The 27,179-nt window shown below is 47.3% G+C and overlaps 1 protein-coding gene across 10 annotated transcripts in view; it reads left to right on the top strand.

The window, feature by feature from the left end:
- Positions 1 to 27,179, top strand: part of PRKAG2 (protein kinase AMP-activated non-catalytic subunit gamma 2) — a 254,783-nt gene that overhangs the window by 186,692 nt on the left and 40,912 nt on the right. For 9 of the 10 annotated variants that reach the window (XR_003516499.1, XM_027574190.2, XM_027574189.2 and 6 more), the window contains one exon: positions 10,460 to 10,529. The exons of the other annotated variant lie outside the window; for it this stretch is intronic. Coding sequence is in view for 8 of the 9 variants with exons in the window: in XM_027574190.2 (XP_027429991.1) it covers positions 10,460 to 10,529 (70 nt within the window). In the remaining variant the exon portion in view is untranslated. The remainder of the gene's footprint in view (positions 1 to 10,459; positions 10,530 to 27,179) is intronic. 10 annotated transcript variants of the gene reach the window in all.

The following is a 27,179-nucleotide window of genomic DNA, read 5'->3' as shown; positions in this document are numbered from 1 at the left end:
CAAACGCAATCCCAACCAAAATTTCAGTAGGCTTCTTGTTATTCTGAAATGTATGTGGAAATACAGAGGACTTAGAAGAGCCAAAGCGATTTTTTAAATGAAGAACGAAGTTGGCGAATGCTCATTACCTGATTTCAAGACTTACCACAGGGCTACAATAATCAACAAAGGGCGGTCCTGACAAAAGTGTAGATACAGATCATTGAACAGAATGGAGAGGCCAGACTTAGATGCCCAATATATGGTAGGTTGATTTTAGATAAACGCTGAAGTTATCTTTTATTTTCGTTGGAGAACATAAAGTCTTCTTAATAAACAATGTGGAACAACTAGATATCAGCATGGGAGGAAAAATGAACCTGAACTCTTACCACACATCATAATAAAAAAATTAAACCAAAATAGATCAGAGGCCTCAATATAAAAGTCAAAATTTAAGAATTCTAGAAGGAAATATTGAAGAACATCTTCACAGTCTTGGGGGGGGTGGGCAAAAATTTCTTAGGACACAAAATGCATGAATCATAAAAGGATAAATTGGATCTTATCAAAATTTTAAAAATTTTGCTCTCTGAAAGACATGGTTGGGAATGTGAAAAAGCGTAGCACAGAATGGGATAAAATTTTCACAATACGTGTATCCGACAAAGGGTCAGACCTGAAGGCTCCACTGGGGAAGGATCCATTTCCAAGCTCATGTGGTTGATGGCAAGATTCAGTTCCTTGCAGACTGTTGGACAGAAGACCCCGGTTACTTGCCACATGGGCCTTTCCAACACGGTAGTTTGCTTCATCAAAGCCAGCGAGGGACAGAGTCTGAGAGTAAGACAGAAATCACAGTTTCATGTAGCCTAAACATGGAAGCAATATCTCATCACCTTTGCTTGTTCTGTTGGTTAGAAGCAAGTCATTAGATCTAACTTACATTCAGGGAGCAGGAATTATGCAAGAACATGAGTCCCGGGAGGTGGGGATCATCAGGGGCCATCTTAGAGTCTCCTGCCACAATCATATAACTCAACGTGGACAAAAGAAGTCCGATCAAAAAGTGGGCAAAAGATGTGTACAGTCACTTCACTAAAGAAGATATATGAATGTCCCATAAACACATAAAAAGATATCATCAGGCCTCAAGGAGATGTAAATTAAAACCACAAGGAGAAACCATTATCCACCCACTAGAATAACTAAAGAAAAAGAAAGAAAGAAAAACAAAAGGACCATACCAAGTTTTGATGAGGATATGCAAGAACTGGAGTTCTCATACGGTGAAAGGTAAAATGATCCAGCCAATATGCAAAACTGGCTGTTTCTCATGTTAAATGTATACCTCCCATATGACCCAGTCGTTCTACCCTTTGCTATTCATCCAAGAGGAGTGAAGTTGTGTCCACACAAAGATTTGACTGTTTGTTTATAGCAGCTTTATTCACCATGGTCAAAAATTGGAAACCTCCCAAACTCCATCAACAGGTGAATGCAAAATATGGCGGATCCATGCAATGGGGACACTACTCAGCAGCAAACCGAGCAAAGGGCTGTTATACTCAACCAGGTGAATGAATCTCAAAATCCTTATGCTAAGTGAAGTAATCCAGTCTTGGGGGGGTGTAAACAAGTGTTTACCAAATGCTTCCTTGTATATAAAATTCTGGAAAATATCTATGGCAGCAAAACTGAGACCACCGGTGGCCCTGAAACGGCAGAAGGAAGGAGGGATGAACCACGCAGGGGCAAGAGGAGACGTTCGGGGTGATAAAAATATTTTGTATCTTGATTGTAGTGGTGGTTTTATGTTGGCTTATCAGACTGTGCACTTAAAATGGATCCGGTTTATTGTAGGTAAATTATATCAGTAAGAAAGAGACTCTATCTTTCTTAAAAGATTTACAGTTTCCTGTATGCAGATCCTGCATCTGCATTTAGTTGGTCGGCTCTGTGTCCACCCCCCCCCCACATCGATCCTCCTGATAGCTACGTAACACCATAAATAACAGTGAATAAAGATCACCGAATTCCCCAGAGCCAAGGGCAGAAGACACAACAGAAGCATTAACCAGGCCCCTTTGATTTCAGCTTGACTATTGGACTTCCTTCTGAGCACTTTATGTAGACCAGAGCAGAAAAAATGGAAGTAGTCTGTTAATCATTTCTGTAACTTTTTACCAATTTCTGGCCAGAGTTTCTATAAATGAAGGGATCAAGAAGACAAAAACTATTATCAGTGATCTGTTCTGGAAAGGGCTAACAAGTAGGCCAGTTATAAGGGAAAGAGTAGAGAACCGTGAAAAAGCCTTCCTGTGACTTTAGATCATTTGTTTGTGTTGCTTTATCTTTTTTTTTAAAGATTTTATTTTCTAGTAATCTCCACACCCATGTGGGACTCAAACTCACAACCCCTAGATCAAGAGTCCCATGCTCCACTGACGGAGCCGGCCAGGAGCCCCATTTTGTGTTGCTTTATAATAGAAACCCAGCACCAAGTTTATGACTTGATGCATTCAAAATTGAAAGGTTATTGAACTTATTGAACAATACTTATTTTTTTATTGGCAAAGTATTATGGGATGACAAGAATTATCAAGAGACTAGAATATATTTAGCTCCCAGTAAATCCTGTCAAACACAAACCTAATAATAAAATATTTTGGTTAGCAGAAAATAAAACCAAATTTGGGTCTACTTGTCTAAAAGCAAGAGACCCTGACTCCTGGGTCCACAGAAGCGGAACTTGAAGAGTTAACAGACTAACCCTATGTATGTGTAGGGTTCCTCCTTCTTATCTTTGATGTGAATTTCTAATTTCACCGGATATTTTAGTGACCCACCTACCATAGTGCCTGGCATGCGGCAGATATTAAATATTTGCTCAATGTCTGTCTTCAAAATCTTAACATTGTCTACTTTTTGGAAGTTAGAAGATAGTTTAACAGAAAGAATCCAGGCAAAAGGGACTTTTTTTGTTTAGTTCATTTTCTTCATCTCTTATTTAATCGTCTGAAACAGGTTTTCAGCAGACTTTAACTGTAAAATTGGTTACCACTCTGAAAAAAATACTGTGGGATAGATGCTCTCTAAAGGCAGTCATACGTAAATGTTAGGAAGGAACCAAGTTTATTTGGTAACATCTGAAATTGTTATTTGGAAAACTATCAAAATGAACAAAACCTTTTCTCCAAATACACTGATTGAAATCGATCAGAAGAATTAATAATTATAGTGTCAAATATTTTAAGTTTTTTGAGTTTTTATCAAATCTCTACACCACTTTAAAAAAATCAGTTGTTTTCACTTAACAGAAATTAAAGCTATGGGGTGGGGACCAGAGCTGGCTGAGCTCCCCACCGATTTCCAAACCAGGATGTGGAGTGCTGTGGACAAGTCTCATCCTCGGAGGGAGTCTATTAAAATAAAAATGTTTCCTGCAACCCCTTCTTAGCACAGGCACTTTGTTCTTTCTTCTAAATGTCAGTTCCATTGCTCAAGGGAAAGCAGCTATAAGCATTGGTACATAGGAATGAGGTCCAGAAGAAACATGAGTAAATGGAATGAAATCATCTCTGAACCCATTGATGCTATCAAAGTCAATTGTTTACCTGCCACATTTTCTGATTTGCTAAGAATGAACAACTCACTTCACTCAATTATTTTTGGAATGCCTACTATGTGCCAGGCACAGGAGACAGAAAGATGGTCAGTCTTCAGAGATTACGGGATTTGGGGAAACAGCAAAGTAAATCCCAACCCTGTGTTAAGTCCTCGTGGAAAGAAATAGGTGGGTTAAGAGAAGCAGTTAACCAGGTGAGCTGTAGAAGAGGTCAAGAATCAGGAAATGCTCCCTGGTGAAGGCTGAGCCTTCCTCCTTAAGACTCATTCTTAAAGGAATGGGGAGAACTAGCGAAGTGTCAGAAGTAGGGAGGGAGGCCAGAATGATCAAACCCTTAGTGCTCTGAGCCTAAGCGAAGGGGACGCAGAGAAAATTGGCAAGATAGGATGAAGAAATGAAAGGCTCCGACCCCTGCTCTGTGCTAAGGAGCTCACAAGGCATCCCTAAAGGTCCCTAGAGCCATTGAATAGTTCTAAACGGAGGGGTGGGGGGTGGGGAGGTAACAGGAACAAGACTGTGTGTTTAAAAGATCAGTCTGGCTCCAGCACGAGATGAGATGAGACGGGGGAAGCCCAGCTTAGCATTGCAGCAGAGATGGAGACCAGGGGGGCGGCCTCCGAGGACAGGAAGACAGGTGGAGAGGACTCAGAGCTACTTTCGAGGGATGAGTTTGAGTTGTCCGTAGAAAATTCCAGGACACCACCAGGAAGCAGTCCCGAGCTCAGGCTTGCTGGGAGCTTGTGATTGAGGCTTGGAAGTGGTCCGCGCAGAGGAGGGAGCGTCAAAGCTGGTCCCAGAGCCGAGCGAGTCGCAGAACAGGCAGCTCCTGTCCTGGCACTGGTGGGCGCCCCGTCCTACCTCCTCTTCCACACAGAGGACGCCTTTGTTCAAAGAAGACAGCAGGGGTGGGGGTGGGGAGGTGCGGGAACGGCAGAGCTGCAGGTTTCCACACGCTAAATTATTCAGGAGCTACTTATCCAGTATTTAAGGTTGATTTACTTCTTGCAGAAGCTATTTAAGATAAAATAAAAGGTAAAGTGAACTCATATCCGACCTCAGTGCCTCAAGGAAAGCTTTTTTGGCAGTCATTTCATGAATAGGTTTTCCTGTCCGATGGTCGTTCAGAATACACCTAGGCACAGTTATGTAAGACGAACCTTAATAATTTAGCATTTCTCACCAACCAGCAAGTCATACTGGTAATGGCTCCATGGTTTTCAGGCATCCTGTCGATAAAGTTCAACTCCAGCCTCCTGCTCCCTCCCATCACGCTGGAGGTTGGCCGCCCAGACCCGCTGCAGAAGCCTATAGAATACAGGTAGAAATACTGCGATCTGCACGAGGCCCAGCTAGGAAAACCCGGCTCCTCTCGACTATGATCTGCCAGTTTAGTTCTCAAGAGAGATGAGATGGCATCCCACATGCAAACCCCTTCTCTGCATGCAGCACATTGCCCAAACCCTTCTCCTTCCCCGTCTCCCTGAAATACCTCACATGCAGCCTGGCGTATAAGTCAGTTGAGATTTTAAGAAGACATCACCTAAAATATCATCACGACAGGGCAACTGACAGCCCCCAACTTTAAATTAGTTGTGCTGACTAATCTATCGCGCATTTGACCCTGTCCACATGTATATGCATGCCTGAGACGCTCGGCAGACCCTCAAATTCCTGAAAATGACCTGGTGTATTACAGAGAGCAGTGTGATCCCTGAGACGTCTCACCTAGTGAAAGCAAGCTCCGGAAAGAAATTCCGCCTCACTAACCTGTAATCCAGGAACGTTTTTATTTCTGTCTTCTCCTGCACACCCATGATCAAGTGGAGTGAAGCCTGAGAAACTCAGAGTCATTTGTTTTAATTTCCATTCTCTCCCAACTTCCACAGCAATGGGCACAGGACTTTTTAGTCTGAGGACCACGTTTGCACGCTCACTGCCTCCAGACACACATATTCCCGTTTATGGCCCATTTCTGCCTCCCCCCCCCAAAAAAAAAAAACCCAACTCATCCGGATTATAGGTGAAATTGATGGTGCTCCCAATAAACACCAATTAGGGATTTGTTTTTACAATTATACCAGAATCACTACAAGAAATTAAAACATAGATTTTTCAAAAATGAGGTTGATTGGCGCTTCCACTATGTGCCCCCGTGCTTTTTTTTTTTAATTAAGCTTTTTATTTTGAGCTCATTGTAGATTCACATACAGTTAGTTGTAAGAGATGAGTGCCCTCCACCTAGTTTCCCCTAATGGTAACATCTTGCAAAACTAGAGTGCAGGAGAAATTGAAACCCTCACACGTTGCTAGTGAAAATTTAAAAAGGTGCAGCTTCTGTGGAAAACAGTTTGGCAGTTTCTCAAAATGTTAAATATAGAGTTACCATATGACCCAGAAATTCCATTCCTGGGTCTATACCCAAGAGAAATGAAAACATATGTCCGCACAGATCCTTGTACTTGAATGTTTGTAGCAGCAATATTCAGCAACAGTCAAAACGGGAAGAACACCTAAATACCCATCAACTGATGAATGGATAAGCAAAATGTGGTATATGCATACAATGGAATATTATTCAGCAATAAAAAGAAAGGAAGTGTTGATCCATGTTACAACGTGGATGAACCTTGAAAACAGTATGCTGAGTGAAAGGAGCTAGAGATAAAAGACCACATATTATATGATTAAATTTCTATGAAATGGCCAGAATAGGCAAACCTATGGAGACAGAAAATAGGTTAGTGGTTGCCTAGGGCTGGGAATAGGGGTTAAGGGAGTGATAGGCAGTGACCACTAGAGGGTACAGGGTTTCTCTCTGGGATGATGAAATGTTGGAAACAGAGATGGTTGCACAACTCTATGAATATACTGAAGACATATTTTATGGTATGTGAATCCTATCTCAATAAAGATTTTTTTTTTTAAGATTTATTTATTTGAAAGACAGAGAGAGTGCATGAGCAGGAGGGGCAGAAAGAGAGGGAGAGAGAATCTCAAGCAGACTCCACACTGGACCCTGAGATCAGGACCTGAGCTTAAACAAATTGGATGCTCAACTGACTACACCACTCAGGCGCCCCTCAATAAAGATTTTTTTTAATTAACCCAATTTCGGGGTGCCTAGGTGGCTCAGTCAGTTAAGTGTCTGCCTTTGGCTCAGGTCACGTGGGATTGAGACCTGCATCGGGCTCCCTGCTCAGCAGGAAGTCTGCTTCTCCCTCTCCCTTTGCCCCTCCACCCACTTGTGCTCTCTCTCTCAAGTAAATAAATAAATAATCTTTAAAAAAAAAAAAAAAAACTGGTTATCTTCTCCACACAATTAAATCAGCATGGCTTGACTTGTGGGAGGAGGAATATAGTACATCACAAGCAGAATGGTGACGTTGATTCAGTCAAGATGCAGAATGGTACCATCACCACAAGGATCCCTCATGCTGCCTTTTATAGCGACAGGTCCCTCTGTCCCCAATCCCCACCCCAACCCCTGCACCCACTGATCTGTTCTCCACTTCTATAATCTTGTCATTTCAAGAATGCTATATAAATGGAATAGCACAGTATGTACCTTTTGGGGATTGGCTTTTCATTCAGCCGAATGCCCTGGACATTCATGCAAGTAGTTGTATGTATCAATAGGTCATTCCTTTTTGTTGCTGAGGACTATTCCATGGTTGGGATGTAACGTAGTTTGTTTAACCATTTGCCCGCTGAACGACATCTGGTATTTCCAGTTTGGGCTATTGCAAATGAAACATGGTATACAGGTTTTCCCATAAACATAAGTCTTTGTTTCCCTGGAATAAATGCCCAAAATGGCAAATGATGTGTCATATGGCAACTGTACGTGTAGTTTCATAAAAAACTACCAGGTTGTTTTCCAGAGCCGTGGTGCGACTTCCCGTCCCCACAGCGATGCGGAAGGGATCCTGTTTCTCGTCATCTTCACCAGCATTTGGTGTTGCTCACCGTTTTTATTTTGGCCATTCTAATAGGGTGTGTGGTCACAGCTTGCTGTGGTTTTAATCTGTATTTCCCTAATGGCTGATGTTGTTGAACATCTTTTCATGTGCTTACTGCCATTCATCTTTTTCAGTAAAGTGTCTCTTCATATCTTTTGCCCATATTCTGAATTCTGACTTTCGTTTTTCTACTATTGAGTTTTGAAAGGTCTTTACGTACACCCGATGCTAGTCATTTGTTGGCTGTGTCGTTTTACAAGTATTTTCTCCCACTCTCTCTCTTGTCCTTCCATCTTCTTAACAGGGTCTGCCACAGAGCAAACATTTCTAATTTTAATGAGGTCCGATTTGTTCATTTTACCTTTTATGGATCATGCTCTTGATATCAAGTCTTACTCTTTGCCTAGGAAATCCCAGAGATTTTTTTCTACAAGTTGTATGGTTTTACATCTTATTTTCAAGTCCGCGACTCAATTTGAGCTCATTTTTGTATAAGATGTGAGGCTTATGTGAAGGTTTATTTTTTTGCCTATAATAACCTCTGCTCCAACACCACTGTTTTTGCACCTTCCTCAAACAACAGTTCGATGTACTTCTGTGGGTCTGTTTCTAGATTCCCTATTTGCTTCTTTTAATTACTGTGTCTGTCCCGCTACCAGTACCACAATGTCTTGATTACTCCCCCTTCGTTCTCCATTTTCAAGTTTGTTTTAGCTATTCTCCAGCTTATGCCTTCCTGTACAAATTTCAGAATAAGCTCATCTTGTCTACAGAAAATCTTGTTAGGATTTTGGTAGGAATTGCATTAAACGTAGAGATTAATCCGGGGGAGAACTGACATCCTTACTAATTTGGGTCTTCCAAAACATTAACATGGGGTATCTCTCCATTTCTTTAGGTCTTCTTTCATTTCAATCACATATTGTAATTTTCAGCATACAGATCTTGCACATGGTTTCTCAAGTGTGTACCTGCACATTTAATTTTCTTTGCAGTGATTATAAATTATGTATTGTTTTTAATATCACTTTACATATGGTCATTGTTCGTATATAGAAATGCAATTGATTTTTGTGTGTTGATATTGTAGCCTATGACTTTGCTGAACTCACTAGTTCTAGTTGTGGTTGTTTGGTTTTGGTTTGGTTTGGGTATTTTTTTGTTTTTGTTTTGTTTTTCAGTAGATTCCTTGGAGCTTTTTACGAAGACAACCATGTCATCTGCACATAGGGATGATTTTATTTCTTCCTCTGCAATTTGTATGCCTTTTCTTTCTCTTTATTGCCTTACTGCACTGGCTGGAACTTCCAGTACTACGTTGAGTAAGAGTAGTCTGAAAAGAGGCATAGTAGCCTTGTTCCTGAACTTAGAGGGCAAGCATTCAGGCTCTTGCTGTTAAGGAAGACATAGCTGTAGGGTTTGCTGGGGTTTTTTTTTACCACCAAAGGTCTTACAAAATTAGTTTTGTCCTCTCCTTGCCCCCCCCCCCCCCCCCCCCCCCCCCCCGCCTTTAAGCAGAGGCTTAAGACTTAGGGATTGGCCCAACTGAGATGACAGAGCAAAAAGGAAATGCAAAGGAGATTTTAGTACTTCCTTTTCCAGGCCAGGCTTGAAAAAGTGATAAAACTAGCTTCCTTTCAAGGGGTGGGTGTGTGAGTGTGGGTGGGGGGTGCTTTACACCCCTAATCAGCTTATCGCTGTCAGGGCCCCTGCAGTCTGCAGTGAGCAAAGGGCACGCCAAAGATGGGGCAGAAACTGGCTGTCACACAGGAGGGCCTCGGGGAGTCGGGCGCCTGCCTCCTCTCCGGCGGCCCTGCTCTCCCAGGCAGCCCTGGCAGCCTCCCTGCCTGCCAACGTGAGCTGTCGATAGGAGAGTCTCAGATACCCAAGATCCAGGGTGACAGGAGTGGCCAGGGCCAGACTGAGATTTGTGTGAGCTTTTGGCAGTGGTTCACCCAAAGTAGAGAATCAGATGTGAAGAAAGGAAGCAAATTAAGACTTCCATGGCTGGGTAAAACTGATAGCTACAAAGTGTATCTACAGTACGTGTAACCCACGGAACATTTTTTTTTTTATTTTTTAAATAAGGGACGAGGATGGACAGTTTAATCCAAAATCTAAAAAAAGAAAAGCCATCCCCCCCCCCCCCCGCCCCGGGTGTGCGGTGCCATCTCCCTCTCTGGGGTCCCGCGGCCCCCAGCTCCTCTCCCAGGCGCGTCGCCCCGCCCACCCGGCGGCTCTCCCCTCTCGCCCCACCCCCGGCCGGGCCGAGACCACACCTGCGCAGGTTAACCCTGCGGGGACGCGCCGGCCGTGGGTGGCGGGGAAGGTGGGCGGACGAGCGCGGTGCGGTGGGAGGGCCGGGCGACGATGGGAAAACGGGCCTCCGCTAATGGCCGCCCGGAGGCCGTGGCGGGAAGGTGGGCCGCGGCCGGAGGGGGGCGCCCCGGCCGCCGTCGCGCGAGCCCGGCCCGGGCTCCTCGGGGTCCTCTTCCCACGCTTCCTCCTCGCCGGTCCGTACCAAAGCCGCCGGGGGGCGGGGGGGGGGCGGACCGTTCCACTCGGGGAGGGGCGGCAGGTTAGGCCGCGGCCCGCGCCACCTGCGGCCCTCCGGGCGGGGGGCAAGGCCGGGCCTGGGCCGCGCCGCCCTCTCCGTTCCGCTCGGATCCCAGCCGGCGGGCGGGGCCCCGCCGCTCGCCGCTCGCCGCCGGCCCGGAGGCCCCTCCCCGCAGCGGCCCCGCGCGGCCCCGCCCGCACTCGGCGCCCGCACCCCCGCGCGCCCCCGCGCGCCCCCGCCCCGCGTCCCCGCCCCGCGCCCCCGCGCCCCCGCCCCCGCGGCCGGGACGAGCGCCGCCGAGCGCATGCTGATCCCTGTCCTCCTCCTCCTCCTCAGGCGGCGCTGGCGGCGGCCCCGGGACCCGCGGAAGCCGGCATGCTGGAGAAATTCGAGTTGGAAGAAGAAGGTGAGTGCCCCCCGCCGGAACGCGCTCCGTGTCGTCGCCGAGGGGCCGGGCGCGGGGACCGCCGGGGTTCACGCCCCGGAGGCCGTGCGGCCCCCGGCTGCCTGGCGAGCACGGCCGGGGATGCAGACGCCGAGCCGGCACAAGGGACGTCTGCAGTGGCCCGCGGGTGCCGTTCGCGGGCTGGAATCCCAGCCGGGTTCGGGAGGGGAGCCGCGCAAGCCGGCCATCCGCACCGACACCGATGGGCGGCCCTTTTGTCCTTAACAGCCGAACTCGAAGGCGAGCAAGGTGTCATGCAGCATAATTGTTGTAATGCCACGGTACACGTAGAGGTAACCCCCAAATTCTGTTGATGGCCCTTACCTTTAAATAACACCGACTGGTTCCCTTATCTGTGTTTCCGAAAATACCGCCAGCAGGGTGTGTCTGCTGGTTAATAGGGAAAGTTGAATAGGAACACCAGAAGCGGCTTAGTGCGTTGGTTTGGAGTTCAGGTGACCCTGTCACTCCCATCATTTCTGTCGCCTCTTCTCTCACTCGGCTTCTCCTTTTCCTGCCCTGTTTTCTTCTTACTTGCCTGGATCTTGTCTAGAAGCTGTTAAAATGTGAAGGGGCGAGTTTGCTCTCTAGCAAAATTAATATTTTAAAACAGAATAGATGAGAGTTCACCTGGATCTTATTTTGAAACTGTTAAAACTGGAAGGGGATAAGCTTGTTTTTTGGCAAAATTCACATTTGAAATGGAATATGATGAGCTCAAAGTCGAAAAAGAACTTCGTACAAGATGTTTGACAATTTGAGGCATTTGTTTTAAAAGAACCCCACACTGCCTGGCGTACTTGCGTTATTTACTTGGTGACTTGTCTTTTTGCTGAGAGTATTGACGGAATAAAGCTCCTGGAACAAAGAATGTGCCATGTGGATGCTGTGCCCTGTGCCAACTTTACTTTAATACTTGTGTTCATTTACAGTCAGGCGATCACTTAAATAAGCATTACACAGCCAAAGATGAGAATGTTAACCAGACAGTATTAGGCCAGTACCTACATTTATTTTATGTTTTACATTCCTTGCAGCATTTCACAAATATGTTAGCTGGAAGATAATGCATGCGTGGTAATTATCGTTAAAAGTCTGTATCCGTATTTATTATTAACCAGCAGTTACACGATACATTTCAGAATTTTACTGGGACTTAATTTGCATTTTATCCTACTGAAAAATAATCCAGTATCTTAAATCGAAGCCACCCCATTACTCATCAGTTCCGTGTGGCAGGTCAAATTTTGACCACTGTCCACAGGGCAATGTGGTGTGTCTCCCTTTCAACTGACACTTTGAATGTCTAGACCATGGGGGTTTTCTTTGTCCCTGAGATCAGTAACGATGAGAGTCTATTGCATTTAAACCTTTTGCAGATTCACGTGGGGGCAAGAGGAAAGTGGAAAGCAGATGTGTTAGCAAGGTGCCCACGGTTATGGTTAAGAACACAGTCCCAGCTTCACGTCTTAGCTCCGTTTCTTATTCAGCTTTGTGACTTTGGACAAGTTACTGAACTCTTCTGTGCCTTACTTTCCCTTTTTATAAAATGGATCTAATGCTGGGGTGTGTTGAGGATTAAATGAGATAATTTGTGCCGTGGTAATACAGTGTAGACCCATAGTAAGTGCTCTGGCAATTATTTTTTAAGTGCCATTAACCACTTTACTGAATTCATGGACTTTTTAAGGCTTTTATTAATGAATCTTAAAATAGAGATTGTTCTCAACATGGATTTGATGGGGGGATGGTTTCTTACTTGAGATTTATTGATTTAATTATGTTGCTTTTCTCAAAGCCGATACACAAGCCTTGTTTCTTTTCATTATTTCTGTCAACATAATGAATGCGAAGTATTAAACCTAAGCATCTAAGAAAGGGGATTTCCTGTTTTCTCCCATCTATTTTTATCTATATTGCTGTCATTTAAAGCATACTGAATCCCACAAATAACCCTGTCAAACTTTTCTAGATTTTTAAGGAGGCAGAATGTTAAGCACTCGCTTGGAAGCCGTTAGCAGAGCTGGAAGAAGAAATAGTGTTGGCGTGGTTGTCTAAAATGCTGCTTTGTTTCTTTTGAACTTTATATTGCTTATTCATCCATGGTATGGAAAAACTGAATATCAAGCAGAATCTTACGTTTATTTGGGGATGTGGGAGGGGTCCTAACAGTTTAAGCCATTACACCTTTAAATATTCTGTGAACTGATGTGTTAGCAGCCTACAGAATAGATAGCTATTGAATAGATCCTCATTAAATCTTTAAATTTCCTTCTTACCCAGTTAATGTCGTAACGTATGTATGCCTTGTGCTCTGAACACATTGCTTAGATGGAGATATATTTGCTATATACAGAAACACATGACTAATATTTTTGTTATCAAGTATTTTTCTATTTCCTAATAAATTATAATTGATACTATATTTGTTAGAAACAGGGGGGCACTGGTGAAGTCAGAGTCATCTCTTAAAACGTCATTTGCTTCTGGGAAGGAGGAAAAAGCTATTCCACGATCCACCATGCCTGGTCAGGGTCATCTTTTGCCTGGGTTCTGACACCAGTGGCCTGCCCACTTTCTGCTGCCAACCCTTCTCCCTATTACACTCTGACGGAGGGACCACTCCTTTACGGGAAAATCTTTACCACTGTCTCCCGTCTATATATAGGATAAGTGCGTGCTTCTCTTCATCTACAGCCTCACTGCCTCCTCCTGGCCATACACACCAGTGATCAGAGAGTGTTCTGTGCCAGAAATCACCAGAGATCTTTTTAAGAGGCAGATACTAATTCTGGGGGTCTGGGGGGGGTGGTGAGGGGGGACCTGAGAGTCTGGATTTCTGCCACGCTTCCCGATGCTGCTGCTTCATAGACCCCTCTGTGAAGAACAAGGCTCTAGAACAGGCCTCGGCAAACTTCTGCAAAGGGCCAGATGGTCTCTGTCTCTGTCACGACTCCCCAGCTCGCCCGTGCAGCAGCTAGGCAGAAAGCCGTGGAAGACCAAACTCAATCCAACAGGCTACACTCCAGTGAAACTTTATTTAAAAAGCAGGCCGGTGGGGCGCCTGGGTGGCTCAGTCGGTTAAGCGTCTGCCTTCGGCTCAGGTCATGATCCCGGGATCCTAGGATTGAGCCGCACATCCGGCTCCCTGCTCGGCGGGGAGCCTGCTTCTCCCTCTGCCTGCCATTCCCCCTGCTTGTGCTTGCTTGCTTTCTCTCTCTGTCAAATAAATTAAAAAAATCTTTTAAATAAATAAGTAAATTAAATACAAAGCAGGCCGGATTTGGCTCCCAGGTGTAGTTGGCCAGACCCCTGCTCTGTGTACCTCTCGTGGTCTCTGTGCGTTGGATGTCCCATCGTACTGCAGGCAAGACCTCCTCTTCCTCTGTCTCCATCCTGCCAGTCTCACTGGTGCATCACCGCTCTGCCCAGATCTTGCCCTCTCTTTGAGGCCGTCGCCCTAAATCCCTTCTGTGCCCCTTTCACAATCCGTCTTGCTGTTCCCCGTGCCTGAGATGGCTGGTGCATCGTAGGTGCTCAGCAGTGTTGGGACTCCTAGTGAGGACAGCATCTCTGTAAACGTTACTTTATGGGAGTGTCGGGAGGCCTCCATGGTTCCGCGTATGCAAAGTGATGAGAACAGTGCCTCACCCATAGCAAGCACTGGATGTGTTTGCTTTTCCGATTTTTTTATTCACATGTCAATCATATTTAGATTTGTTTTTATCAAGATTAATTGTCTTGGACTTATTTGATGGCGGGACCAAACACAAGTACTTCGTAGGGACCTAAACACAACCCAGGAATGCTTTCCGAAGTAGATAAGTGCCAGCCATTCACTCGTGCCTAGTAAATCTATAATATTGGCACCGCTTCAAGACTTCAAGAGCCCCTCGGAGCTATGTGTGTTATCTCCCGGCTTTCCTCTTGTCCCTTCAGCTCTCACGGACTCTTCCCTGAGTTCAGGCTTTCAGGAGCTTGCTGTGGTGTCCCGTCCCACTTAGCTGGCTCTCCTGCCGGCTTCTCGCCTCCGAGCTCGCCGTCTGACTGCTCCCTGACCCCAGGCCGCTGTTGCTGTCCTCCTTCACCCTCACAGCATTTTCCAAAGCGTTACCTTTTCAGAACTCACCTCCAACTCATTTTTCTAGCAAGGCTGGTCAGCCGAGCCTACACGGATCAAAAGTAAGAAACAGGGGCCGCCTTTTTTAGGAGGGAAGGCGTTATTTTTCAGTCAAGAGTCTCAGAGTTTTAGGCCCCGTTTGGTAATGAAGTAGCTGCATCCTCAGATAAAATCCACAGTCTCTTGGGGCTTTGCCGGCTTGTTTTGTTGCTGTTGCTGTTGTGAGTTTTCTGTCTAAAACAAGGCCTGGCACTTAGTGAACTTGAACTTTTCCTTCTAATTCAAAAATAGGGCCTAAAGCAACCACCAGCCACCCTATAAAGAGAACCGAAATTTTGTGCCCACTCAAACTCATTCATTCTGAGCTGGGGAGCAAAGTGAGCAAAGCTCGGTTCTTGTCAGGGGACAGAAGATCTTAGATGTTACAGTGGTTTGTGGCTCTCCAAAGGGCCACAGCGCATGAACAGATACACAGTGTATCTGTGGTATTAAAGTTTCATGGGGGAGGGACAGATAAGAGGGAAAATGTGTAAGAAGTTTCAGAGGGGGATTGGACGGTGAAAAAGTCTGAGAAACACTGCTCTGACTTCAGGGAGAATTGTCTGTGTTTTTGTGGTAACAGCAGAGCACCCCCGCACCCCCTTTATCACCAGCCCTAGGGCCGCTGCTCAGTGAGGCTCAGCTGGGTCCACTTCGTCGGCGCTGTCTGCTGATGTGAGGAGTGCTGACCTCTGGTGGTAGAGAGGCCCCTGTGACAGGCTTGTCCTCACCCCTCTGCCGCTCCTCCGTAATGATAAGATTATTATAGATTATTGGAAGGCTCTGATAATCTATCATCCAAACTCTGTGCTTCCCTACTGAGTTTACATACTCACCTTAGACAAGAGATTCTCTCTAAATTATAAAAGTAGTTACACTTTTATGAAACACTACAATTAAAATTTTTCTTCTCCAGCTGACCCCGTACTTAAAAACTTGCCATATTTAATAGATTTTAAGGTACACGTTTTCATATCTCTGAAGTCAGGCTGTAGCTTGATATTCGACGGTATCTCAGATTTGATGAGATAGAGTAGTCGTCTTGTAGACTGGGGAGGTTTTGTTTCCTGAAATGGAAGGATCTTGACTACTTGAAATAAAGAGGAGAGTGCAGAAGACTGGGGGGCATTGGAAGGAGGGGCCTGTCTCCAGGCTTCACAAGTAACTGGAAAGTCATCAGGAGCTGAGACAGCATTCTGCATGCATCTCTCCATGACGGATGGATCTCCATGACCTTCCCTCTCAAGACTGACTTTGCCTGCTCCTGGGTGGCACTCAGCTTCGACCCCACCAGCGCGCGGGCCACAGTCCGGACCTGCGATTCACGTGGGGGTGCGGTGGCCGGGGATGGGCCCATCCTGCAGTTCTGTGTGGGCCACAGAGTCCCTGAAAGATACTATACGGCATCTCTGCGACTTTAAGTTTCACCTGTAGCTTTTAAAGCGGGGGAGCATGATACTACAGAGCATTTGGAGTTTGCTTGAAAGAAGTGGAAGATTTTTTATATCCCTTTTTTGTGGTTCTCAGAACCAGCATGTATGGAGCATATCGAGTACTGTGTTCACATTTATCAAACCCACAGAACAGCCTTGAGAGGTAAACATTTTTATCATCCCTGTTTTATAGAGGAAGAAATCAAGAAAGTAAAAGGAGAAATAAATGACCTTGGGGCCGTATCTAGGAAGGTGGAGGAGCCAGATTCAAACACAGTCCCGTGCTGTGAGCCAGTGTGCATAACCAGCACGAAATCATCTTGTATTCGGAAATCTGCTTTGTTTTCCCACCTCCTGTAATTTGCTGGCCTGCTTCCGCCTGAGCCCCCAAGGCGCTTGCCAGTGTCGGCGTTGTGCAGACTCCACTGGACACCTGTCACGCCTCTTCTTACTTTAAACCCTTGGTGACAGTCCGCAGGGACGGCCTCTGCCCACGCCCCCCCCCCACAGCACCCTTGCAGGCCCCTCATATGCAGCCGGCGGGTGGTCATATCTCCTCGATGGTCTTTACTCTTCTTTCTCGAGCGCTGGACATTGCTCATGGGCCTTCGTGTTCCACAGCCTTGCTTGCTGCCGTCGCCTTACAGACCCTGGGGCCTGTTGCCCAGTGTTGGAACCCCTGTGTTTAATCACCACGATGCTTCGTGACTGGCGATACCCAAGGAGACACCCCGGCCACATCTCTCCTGAGCCCCCAGTTGTCTGCTCGACGCCTCTGCTGACCACGCGGTGGCCTCTGGGTTCTAGCCTCCTGCACCCCGTCCTCCCTGGTTTTGCCCGGCCGAGTTGGGTGAGCGGCGGCCCATCCGTCGAATTGTTGTTGTTGTGTTAACCAGCATGACGCTCTGGCTCGCTCCCCCTCCCACGTCCTGGTGATGAATCCATGTCACCATCGCCACCGTCACCTCTGCCAGCGCTCGAGGCCAGGCTGTGGGCGGGGCTGCTCCCAGCATCGTCTTGGCCCTCCAGTCAGGAGTACCCGCCACCCTTAGAGGTATTTTATCATGTCGCTCCTGTGCTTAAAAGCCTTCGGTGATTCGCCTCTGCCTTTGGGCTGGAGTCCACATTTCCTCACCTCTCTGCTGCCCCCCCCACGCCCCCTCTGCACGTCCTTGGCCGCCCCCGCCCCGGGCTGGTCCTCCTCTCCCCTTGGCCACCTGCTGGTTTTCTTCAGATCTCAGCCCAAACGTCACTTCCCTGGGGAAGCCTTTCCCGAAGCCTCAGACGGGACTTGATGGTTCTCTCTTGATTCCTCAGGCTTGATAGGGGCTGCGAAGGAGAGAGGCAGTTACTCGTGTTTCTTGGTCACTGACTTGTAAGCTCTGTGAGGATGGGGACTGAAAACTTACCACTCGCCATGTTTCAAAGATACTGTGATGAATGAGACCGTTTTCAGTACATACTTGTTCCATATTTGAACATACGTGTATGTGTGTGTGTGTGTGTGTGTGTGTGTATGTTTTAAAGGTTTTAACTTTTACTCCGGCATGTAAGCTCAGTGTACTTCAGGTCATTAGAGTTATTTCTTATAAAGAAAGAAGGCCTTTCTGTGAAAGACTGAGAGGAAATCCATCTGCCAAGTTAATGTGTGCCCCTCACAGACCAGTGACAGGTGGGGCGTGCGGGGAGGTTGAAGACTTGGGGTGCCACCCAGAGGTGCAGAGCCCCCCCCCCGATATGGAGGCAGAGCTCTCGGCGGCAGAACGACGGCAGCAGTGGGTGGAAACGGGGTGGCTCGCTTACGTAACCTGGTAACTGAGGAAAACGTCTTTTAGGTCTTTCCTTTGTGCCTGGGATTGCAGTGGTACTGACGTCAGAGGAGAAGAAGCCTAGCTTATCCCTGACAATAAAAGGGTGGGGGCGTCAGTTCGGGGGAGGAAACTCATTTGGGGACCTTTTGGTTAAATTTTTGTCACTTTTTAATCTGTCCCACTCGAGCTATTTCCCCACTTGAGCTATATCCTGTGAATCTGAATTTATGGAACTGCCTGATTCATGGTTGTACATTGGTCGTTTGTAACTAACGGTAAGCTGTTACCAGTGGTTTATAGATCATAGGCTACTTTTTTTAATGGAGTGTCTCATCATCCCAATAAGATCTCGAGAAGGCACACGTCTGCACTCTCACTTGCTTATTTACACCCTGGTTTGCTCTCGCTTTTCCCACGACTTCTCTAGCTTTGGAGCATGGCGTGCCCCCACCCTGAGCTGTGTGTGTAATTAGCATCACAGTCACTAGGAGCACAGGTCGGAGCCAGCTTGGAGCCCCGGTCCTTCCACCTAATAGCTGTGGGACCCCAGGCAAGTTATTCCAAGCTTCAGCTTCATGTCTAACTGGGACATACTCGCAGCACTTAGCTAACAGGAGTCTGTGAGGACTAAGGAACATGAGGTAGCGTTCACTACCATGCCTGCCGAGCAGGACAGTCTCCGCAGGTCGGGCCTGTGATAAAGTCCCGAGAAGGCCCGGAGAGGCAGGAATTTAAAGGTCGAAGTCACCATTAGCGCGTCATGCGGTGACAATGGTTTATTCAGCCACAGTTTTAGTAGCTGCGCTGTCAGACTTCTCCCGGCATGAGTGCTGCGTGGGATGGGGTGCTGGAGTTGGTTTATCCCCATTCCTCAGTCACCCTGCAAGAAAGACGGTGTTATCCCCATTTTACAAATGAAGAAATGCAAGCTAAGGGCATGAAGTGGTTTGCCCAAGCTCACACAGAAGACGGTGGCAGTTCTAATCTAAGTTTGGTCTAGCCCTGCCCTCTTCTTCCTTCTACATTCCCTCCTGCCGGAACCCAGACTTCCTGGAGTTCCCACTGGAGAAGACCCGCCTGCTGCCTGCCGGGCCTGAGGGAAACCCCAGAAGCCTGGGAGCCTATAGAGGGATCTTCTGTTAGGGCCTTATTCTGCAAATGATGTGCCATGTTGGAAGTCACCAGAGGGTCCGCTGCAGAAGGATCCACCATGTTGCTAAACCCCAAAGATGTGCGCACTTTCACAGACAGATGTCCAAGCGCTGGCAAACTGTAGTGAGTCATAGGGATAGCGTTCTGTCTGAATCTCAGACTGCAGCATGCCGGTGTGGGACTCTGCTGACGCACAGACTTTAGTTCACCTGATGGAATTGACTGCATTGGGCTGCCATACTTGTGACTCAAGATGATTTGCTGAATATATTCATGTATCTCTTTTCCCTCCTAAAATCCTACTGCAATAGCAGCAATCAATGAAATGGAATACAAAACATAGTCTTGCTCAACAACACCAAAAGCTTACTTCTTGGAAGAGACCAAAAAAGTGGGCAAACCTCTGTCAAGTCTGTTCAGGAATATAGTGAGTGAAAATGCAAAGCTTCAGAAGTCAGGGGGGTTCTTAAAAATGCAAGGATTTAGGAAATAGCATTAAAAGAAACCTGAGTATACCAAACTATATCGATAAATTTAGAACTCTTTTAAGTCACCATAAAAGAAATTTAAAATTAGTTGAATTGTACACTTTAAATAGGTGAACGGTATGGATGTGAATACTATCTCAACAAAGCTATTTAAAAAAAAAAAAAAGTAATGAAAAGTCCTCAGCCTTCCTCTGCCTCTGCAAAAGAGGCCTGGTATCCAGCCCACCGATCGGTGCATTCTGTAAGGCCTTCAAGGAGCGGTTAACATGTAGGTTATTTACTTTATTTAGGGGCATAGAAAAAATGGCAGCTTCCAGCTCATGCTGTGAAGCGAGCTCGACCCTGACATGCAAACCAGTTGATGGCACACATAGAAGAAAACAGATGACTTAACCTGGCCTTGAGAATATGGGCAGAGCCCCTGAGTACACATCAGCAGGAGGAGCCCTGAGCTGCACGGTGACCAAGCAAGGTGTTGTCCCAGAAATGTAAAAAGGCTGCAGTTTATTAAGAAATCACCAAGGAATTAACATCCACCAGTTAAAGGAGAGGAGCCTCTGGTCATCTCAGTAGATACCAAAATAGCACTAGAGCAAGGTCAGCATATGTTCCTTTAACAAAATCCTTAATAAGCTAGAGGGAGAAGGAAACGTCTGTAAGTTGCTGGAAACATACTTGATAGAAGGTGCTGGTGGCCGCGAGGCAGTTCCTGGCATTGTCCCCGTCAGCGCGGCCCCATCCTGCCGGCGTGTCGGGTGCTCGGGGCTTGATCCTCACCCTGGCTTCAGCGGAGTAGTCTGTCTGTGTCCTGAGAACGAGGGAGCATTGGCTGGGGTGCACATTTCAGTCATGTGGCTCCCAGAATTCAACATGAAGCCATTTTAAAATGAACGGGAGTCACATGTAATTTCAAGGTCACGGCTCTGTGAGATCCCTCAGGCATTTATTACAGCCAGTTTCGAACTAGCTGGAGAGACCGTGTGCCTTTACCTACCCACACTTATTTCCTACTGAGTCTTTGCCCTTCCTGGAAGAGCCCATGCACTTCCCCCTTGGTGGGGACTCACCACCCGTACGCACCAAACCAAATGCAAAAAGAATGGAGAGAAAAAAATCTAATGCAGTTCCTTTATTTTGCTACCTCTTAACAAAAATAAGATCCTAGTTCTTAGAAAAGACCAATAAGGGGGTAAGCCTTATACCTGTAAAATGATATTTAAGCATTGACTTTGTTAACATTTGTGTTTCTAAGCACTTCAGGAAAACTTAACATGAGTCTGGGCTTTCCCATATACTTTAAGCTCCATGTTCCCCATTTTTGCTTATTTCTTGCTCAACTATTTTAAATGGTTTTCTAAAAAATAAAAGATAGCATATGTGTATAGTAAACTTGTCTTTCAAAATGTAGAATAAAGAATAAAAGATATATTTTTTAAAAAGTAACATTGATCTGGGGCGCCTGGGTGGCTCAGTCGTTAGGTGTCTGCCTTCGGCTCAGGTCATCATCCCAGGGTCCTGGGATCGAGCCCCGCATCGGGCTCCCTGCTCGGCGGGAAGCCTGCTTCTCCCTCTCCCTCTCCTTCTCCCCCTGCTTGTGTTCCCTCTCTTGCTGTGTCGCTCTTTGTCAAATAAATAAATAAAATCTTTAAAAACTTAAAAAAAATTAATATTAATCGTTTGTGGAATTATAATGAAATATCTATATATTAAGTTAAAATTATGGGGATTGGAAATAAGGAGTTGGGGCTTTTGGTTTCAGGGGGGTTTTAAGTGAAGTTTGGGGTGATTTGTGAATTTTGTTTTAAAATGCCATCATTGGGGCGCCTGGGTGGCTCAGTCGGTTGTGTCTGCCCTCAGCTCAGGTCATGATCTCGGGGTCCTGGGATGGAGCCCCAAATTAGGCTCCCTGCTCAGCGGGGAGTGTGCTTTCCCTTTCCTTCCTCCTCTCTCTCAACTCATGCTCCCTCTCTGTCTTTCTCTTTCTTCAAATAAATACAAATCTTTAAAAAAACAAAGTGCCTTCATCCTGGGGCACCTGGGTGGCTCAGTCGATTAAGCATCCAGCTCTTGGTTTTGGTTCAGGTCATGATCTCAGGGTCATGAGATCGAGCCCCGCGTCAGGCTCTGTGCTCAGCAGCGCATCTGCTGGAGATTCTCTCCCTCTCCCTCTGCCTCTCCCGCTTGTGCTTGCTCTCTCTCTCGCTCGCTTTCTAAAATAAGCGAAGAAATGCCTTCATTCTTACACACTCAGCTCTTTGAGATGTGTTTGGATCTGTTGCTCTGACCTGTGATGACTTGAAGAGCAGTGTCGAGTTGTAAAGGGAGGAGGTATGTGTGCGTGTGTCTGTGTGTGTGTGTGTGTGTGTGCGTGGCAGTCGGGTGTGTGTGTGTGTGTTGCGGTCGGGGGTGTGTGTGTGTGTGGCAGTTGGGGGTGTGTGTGTGTGGCAGTCGGGGGTGTGCGTGTGTGTGTGTGTGTTGCAGTCGGGGGTGTGTGTGTGTGTGTTGCAGTCGGGTGTGTGTGTGTGTTGCAGTCGGGTGTGTGTGTGTGTGTTGCAGTCGGGGGTGTGCATGTGTGTGTGTTGCAGTCGGGGTGTGCGTGTGTGTGTGTTGCAGTCGGGGGTGTGCGTGTGTGTGTGTTGCAGTCGGGTGTGTGTGTGTGTGTTGCAGTCGGGTGTGTGTGTGTGTGTGTGTGTGTGTGTGTGTGTGTGTGTGTTGCAGTCGGGGGTGTGTGTGTGTTGCAGTCGGGTGTGTGTGTGTGTGTTGCAGTCGGGTGTGTGTGTGTGTGTGTGGGTGTGTTGCATCAGTGGCCAAGCAGAGCCTCTTCTCTGTGGTGGCTGGACAGTAGCTTGAAAAGCCGGCCCCCAAGGAGAGGTCACCGGTCCCTTTGAGGGCCCCACCCTTCCGACGGTCCTGTAAGCCCCGAGGCCCCGCAGCTCTAAACTGTTAACCGCCGGGCAGCTGGGGAGGATGCCCAGGGCTGGTTGAGTGAGGACAGCACACCAACAGGAGCAGTCCCTCTCTCCTGTATGGGCTTGAGTGATGTCCTCCGATTGGGAATCCGTAGAGAGGTTTGCTGGGAACTGGCTGGGTTGGGTGCCCTTTCTGGTGCCTCTAGAAGCTACAGTCTACAAAGGAAGGCAGACCATAACTTTGGTACATGGCATACAACGACTCCAGGAGTGAATTACTCACAAAGCACTAACGGGAATGTCAAAACGAGCAGTTACTTCTGACTTGAGGTCCTCCGAGGAAGGTGTTCCGGGCCCTTGAACTCCCACCTGGAAGCTGTGTCAGTTTCCTGAGGCCCCCACCACAGACTGCCACAGACATGGCAGCTTCGGAGAGGGGAGCTTTATTCAGGGGCTGGTGGCGTGGGTCCCTTCCGGCGGCTCCGGGGGGTAATCTGTGCCCTGCCTCACTCTCAGCTTCTGGCAGTTGCCTGCAGTCCTCAGCATCCCTGGGCCGGGGGCTGCATCACTCAGCCTCTGCCTGGTCTTCACGTGGCCTTCTCTCTGTGTCTCATCGTCTCTGTTTAATGGGATCAGTGGTCTTTGGATTTAGGGCCCAGCCTAATCCAGGCTGACCTCATCTCAAGATCCTTACTGTAATTACATCTGCAAAGATGCTTATTCCAGATGAATTCTCGTTCTGATGTTCCAGCTGGGCATATATTTTGGGGAGCCACTGTTCAACTAACGAAAGGTAGGCAGGACTTCCGTCGGCCATCATGGGAAGGGAAAGTGCTCTCTCAGAAGAGAGAACAGCATGAGCAGAGCAGAGGCAGAAGCCCAAGGGGCACATTCCCAAAGTTGAACTTCCCAAACTTCAAAAAAGCCTTTGAAAAGGAAATATCAGTGCGATCTGAGAGTGGACAATTCCTGGGGGTGTGGTAGGAGAGAGGCTGGGAGGGTGGATGGGGTGAGGTGGCTAGAAAGCTCCATTGATGGGCGGTGCATGGTGCAGTAGTGAGGGCTTGTCAAAGGAGTGTGCAGTCAGATCCGCTCGAGGGGAAATGCTTGCTTGCACGCTGTCCTACCTGGCATGTACGATTGCTTGCATTTAAACTTAGATACTGCATTCTCAAATTCTTTTGTCGGGACGCCTGGGTGGCTCAGTCAGCTAAGTGTCTGCCTTCGGCTCAGGTCATGATCCCAGGGTCCTGGGATCGAGTCCCACATCGGGCTCCCTGCTCAGCGGGAAGCCTGCTTCTCCCTCTCCCTCTGCCTGCCGCTCCCTCTGCTTGTGCTCTCGCCCTGGCAAATAAATAAATACAAATCTTTTTTTAAAATCTTTAAAAAAATTATTTTGTCAACCTTCAGAAATTAAACACTTGGACATATACCTTTCTACTTCCCAGTGGTGCTTGTTAGCAGCTACCTCACCCAGCGGTGGGTTGGCGTGCTGTTGGAGGGGTGGTGGGCTTTCACATCAGTCCCCGAGCAGGTTCCTCTTATACCCAGGAAAGCCAGTGCCCATGTAATGCTCTGTAATCCTGCTTCTGGCCCGTGACATAAAACAAGAGCAAGAACGGAACCCTGATAATATCTTAGCCCCAGTTACCCCTTCAATAAGGGGTTTTGAATTTCTTGCATTCTCAGAAATTTTAATAATGCATTCCAAACAACCTGTTACTGTTGAATGGTTTTGGTTTTTTGGTTTCTATTCTTTTTTTCAAGATTTTATTTATTTGAAAGAGAAAGAGAGAACAAGTGGTGAGGAGGGGCAGAGGCAGAGGGAGAAGCAGGCTCCCCGCTGAGCAGAGAGCCTGGCGGGACTCGATCCCAGGACCCTGGGACCATGACCTGAGCCGAAGGCAGACGCTTAACCAACTGAGCCACCCCGGTGCCCCTCTTTTTTTCTTTTTAGTTTAACTCCACATTACTCTTATTTTCCATTTCATTGTGTCTCTTTCTTCAGTTGTAATTTGAGACTTCATCATAGTGAAAATAATACAGATGGTGCCACATATAATCAGAAAGTTTATACTCAATGTAGGGAAGCCATGACATTTAGTGAACATTAGTTCACTTTGTTTTCCTAACTTAAAATACTAATACCTTTGTTTTTGATATGTTTTTTTTTACAGCAGTAATAATCTGTATCCTTATTACAAACCAAAATAAATTTTATTATAATTTGTTTTACATATTTAACATTTTGCTTTCTTTGGTCAACCTTCTTACATTTTAAAAAAAATGTTGTAGGTCCTCCTCCAAACCCATACTAACTGTGAGGAGCAGGTCAGACTCCCCAGCCAAGGGGCTTCCTGCCGAATGCCTCCCGGGATTCCTCAAGACCGTCAGAACAAGGAAGGTCCGGGAAACTGCCTCGGCCAAGAGGAGCGTAAGGAGCCATGGCCGAATGTCATGTGCCATCCTGGAGGGATCAAAACTGAGCAATTCTGAATAACAAATGGTATTTGTTTGTTGTTATTTTACTGGTTTGTGAACTGTAACAAGTACCATGCTAATAACGTCAGACGCTGGTGATGGACGAAACATGTCTACCCCTGTCGTGGAGACTGGGGTGTGCTCAGACAAAGAGCGAGGGGGCCCCCCTCACACCGCCTTCGCTGACTGAGGCAGCCCTCACCGAGGAGATCCCAGAGAGCCCAGCTCTCCACAGACTCCTGGCTGATGTGGAAGCCATGTGTCTGAACAGGGAAGCCCCGGGCCGGGGGCGGAGGGGACATGCAGGAAGTCAGAGCAGGGCAGAGGGCTGTCCGAACTTGGAGCATGCTCCCCAGCAGCACACACAGCTGTCAGAGGGGGTGAACGCCCCGGGGGCTTCCTGACCCAAAGTATAAAATAAGTATTATAAATCCATAGTGATACAGACAGACAGATAATTCTGTACCGAATAATTCCAAATAATGTATGGAGATGCTCTTTCCTCAAGGAGGTGGAGCCTAGCTCCTGACCTTTTGGTAAGGACTGCACATGGTGACTTTCTTGCAAAGACTGCAGGGCAGAAGATCAGAGTAACCACAGTGCAGAAACCTGACTGAGACTACCTGAGCCAGGCGGTCTGGGTGGTGAGTCCTGTTGACACCGGTGCCATTGCTATGGTGGGTTGAGATGGCATTTGACCTTTTGGTCTCCCTCCCAAAACACATCACCCCAAGACAGATCATGAGAGAAGGATCATACAAATCCAACTGACCAGCTTTCGGAGAACCACACAGAGATCATAGGCAATAAGTAGTTATTAAATTAACTAAATTCATTAATATAGTAGACGAGCAAAGTCCTGGCCATTCAAAGGAGTGATCGGCCCAGAGGGAGAAGAGTTAGAGCTGCACAGATCACTACGAATAAGATATGAAGTGACCGCTGATGAGAAGTATAGGCGGAGGTCCGCACGTCTTCAGAGGAGGAGGTCGTTAAACTTCCTTGCCTTTCTGACCCAGGGTTGGTTGTCCGCCCAGGTGATCTCTCATGGTCCAGGGCTTCTCCTGCCACGTGGCATATATCCGGGTGCCATCGTTCTCCACCAGCGTGTGGGCTTGGAGGGCAGAGACTGCCTGTTGTGTTCACCTTCACGTCTCAACACCAGGGACCTTGCCTGATGGAGCGCAGCACTCCACAGGCCTTTGTCCGACGTGTGCGTGCATTGACGAAGCTGCAGAGTTCTCTCGGGAAGTGTTGGGGTCCTGGATGTAGGTTTAAATCCTGCTTCAGTTTAAATCCTGACTTTAGGCCAGCTCCCCAGCTTCTCCTCATCTCAGTTTGCTCATCGTAAAGCAAAGAAGTTAAGGCATACCCCTCAACATTGTTACGTAAATTAGGTGAGGGAAACGATACAGAAATGCGTGGCCTTTAGTGAACATTCTGTGGATAATACAGCATTTGAGGTTGGGTTGAAGTTGGACAAAGCGTAGAGAAGGATGTTTAAGTTAAAGCAGAATGAACAAACACAAGAAGGTGAAATTAAATACAGTCGGGAGCTTCTCAGGGAGCTGTTTGCCTGGACCTGGGAACAGGAGGTGGAGGAATGAGAAGGTTCATGGGTGCTAGACCAGGGCGGCCGACTGATGCACAAGCGGGCAGGGGGATGCTTGAGAAGGGACCGGCCGGCAGGGGGATGCTTGAGAAGGGACCAGTCGGGAGGGGGATGCTTGAGAAGGGACCGGCCGGGAGGTCCGTGGAGCAGTAGGTTATGCATTCTAGGACCTGGGAGAGCAGTCAGATTGGAAATAGGGATTTGGGAGCGTGTGCATAGTTTGTCATGAAGTTGGCAAACCAGGCAGCCCATGCGGAGTGCTTACTGTAGGACAATAAGGGATAACGAGCCCCTTCCACGGTTGAGGAACTTGGTTCGTGTCACGCTGTTCAACACTTCCTTTGGTAATACTAAACAATAATTTTTTTTCTTCCCAGCTATTTCCCAGATACTCTCAGTCCTCCCAAAATGTACGGATCAGTGTGGGCTAAGTGAGGTTGTCGAAGAAGTCCCTTGGAAGTAGTATACTTTACCCTCAACCATGAAGACCGGTTAGGAGGTGGGCCGTTGCCGGCGGGGGCGGTGGGCGATCATCCCGGATAGGAACGCAGCTTTGGAATCGAGGC

Source organism: Zalophus californianus, chromosome 12, assembly GCF_009762305.2.
Source record: "Zalophus californianus isolate mZalCal1 chromosome 12, mZalCal1.pri.v2, whole genome shotgun sequence".
Taxonomy (NCBI): Eukaryota; Metazoa; Chordata; class Mammalia; order Carnivora; family Otariidae; genus Zalophus; species Zalophus californianus.
This window is presented reverse-complemented; position numbering and strand designations above follow the sequence as displayed.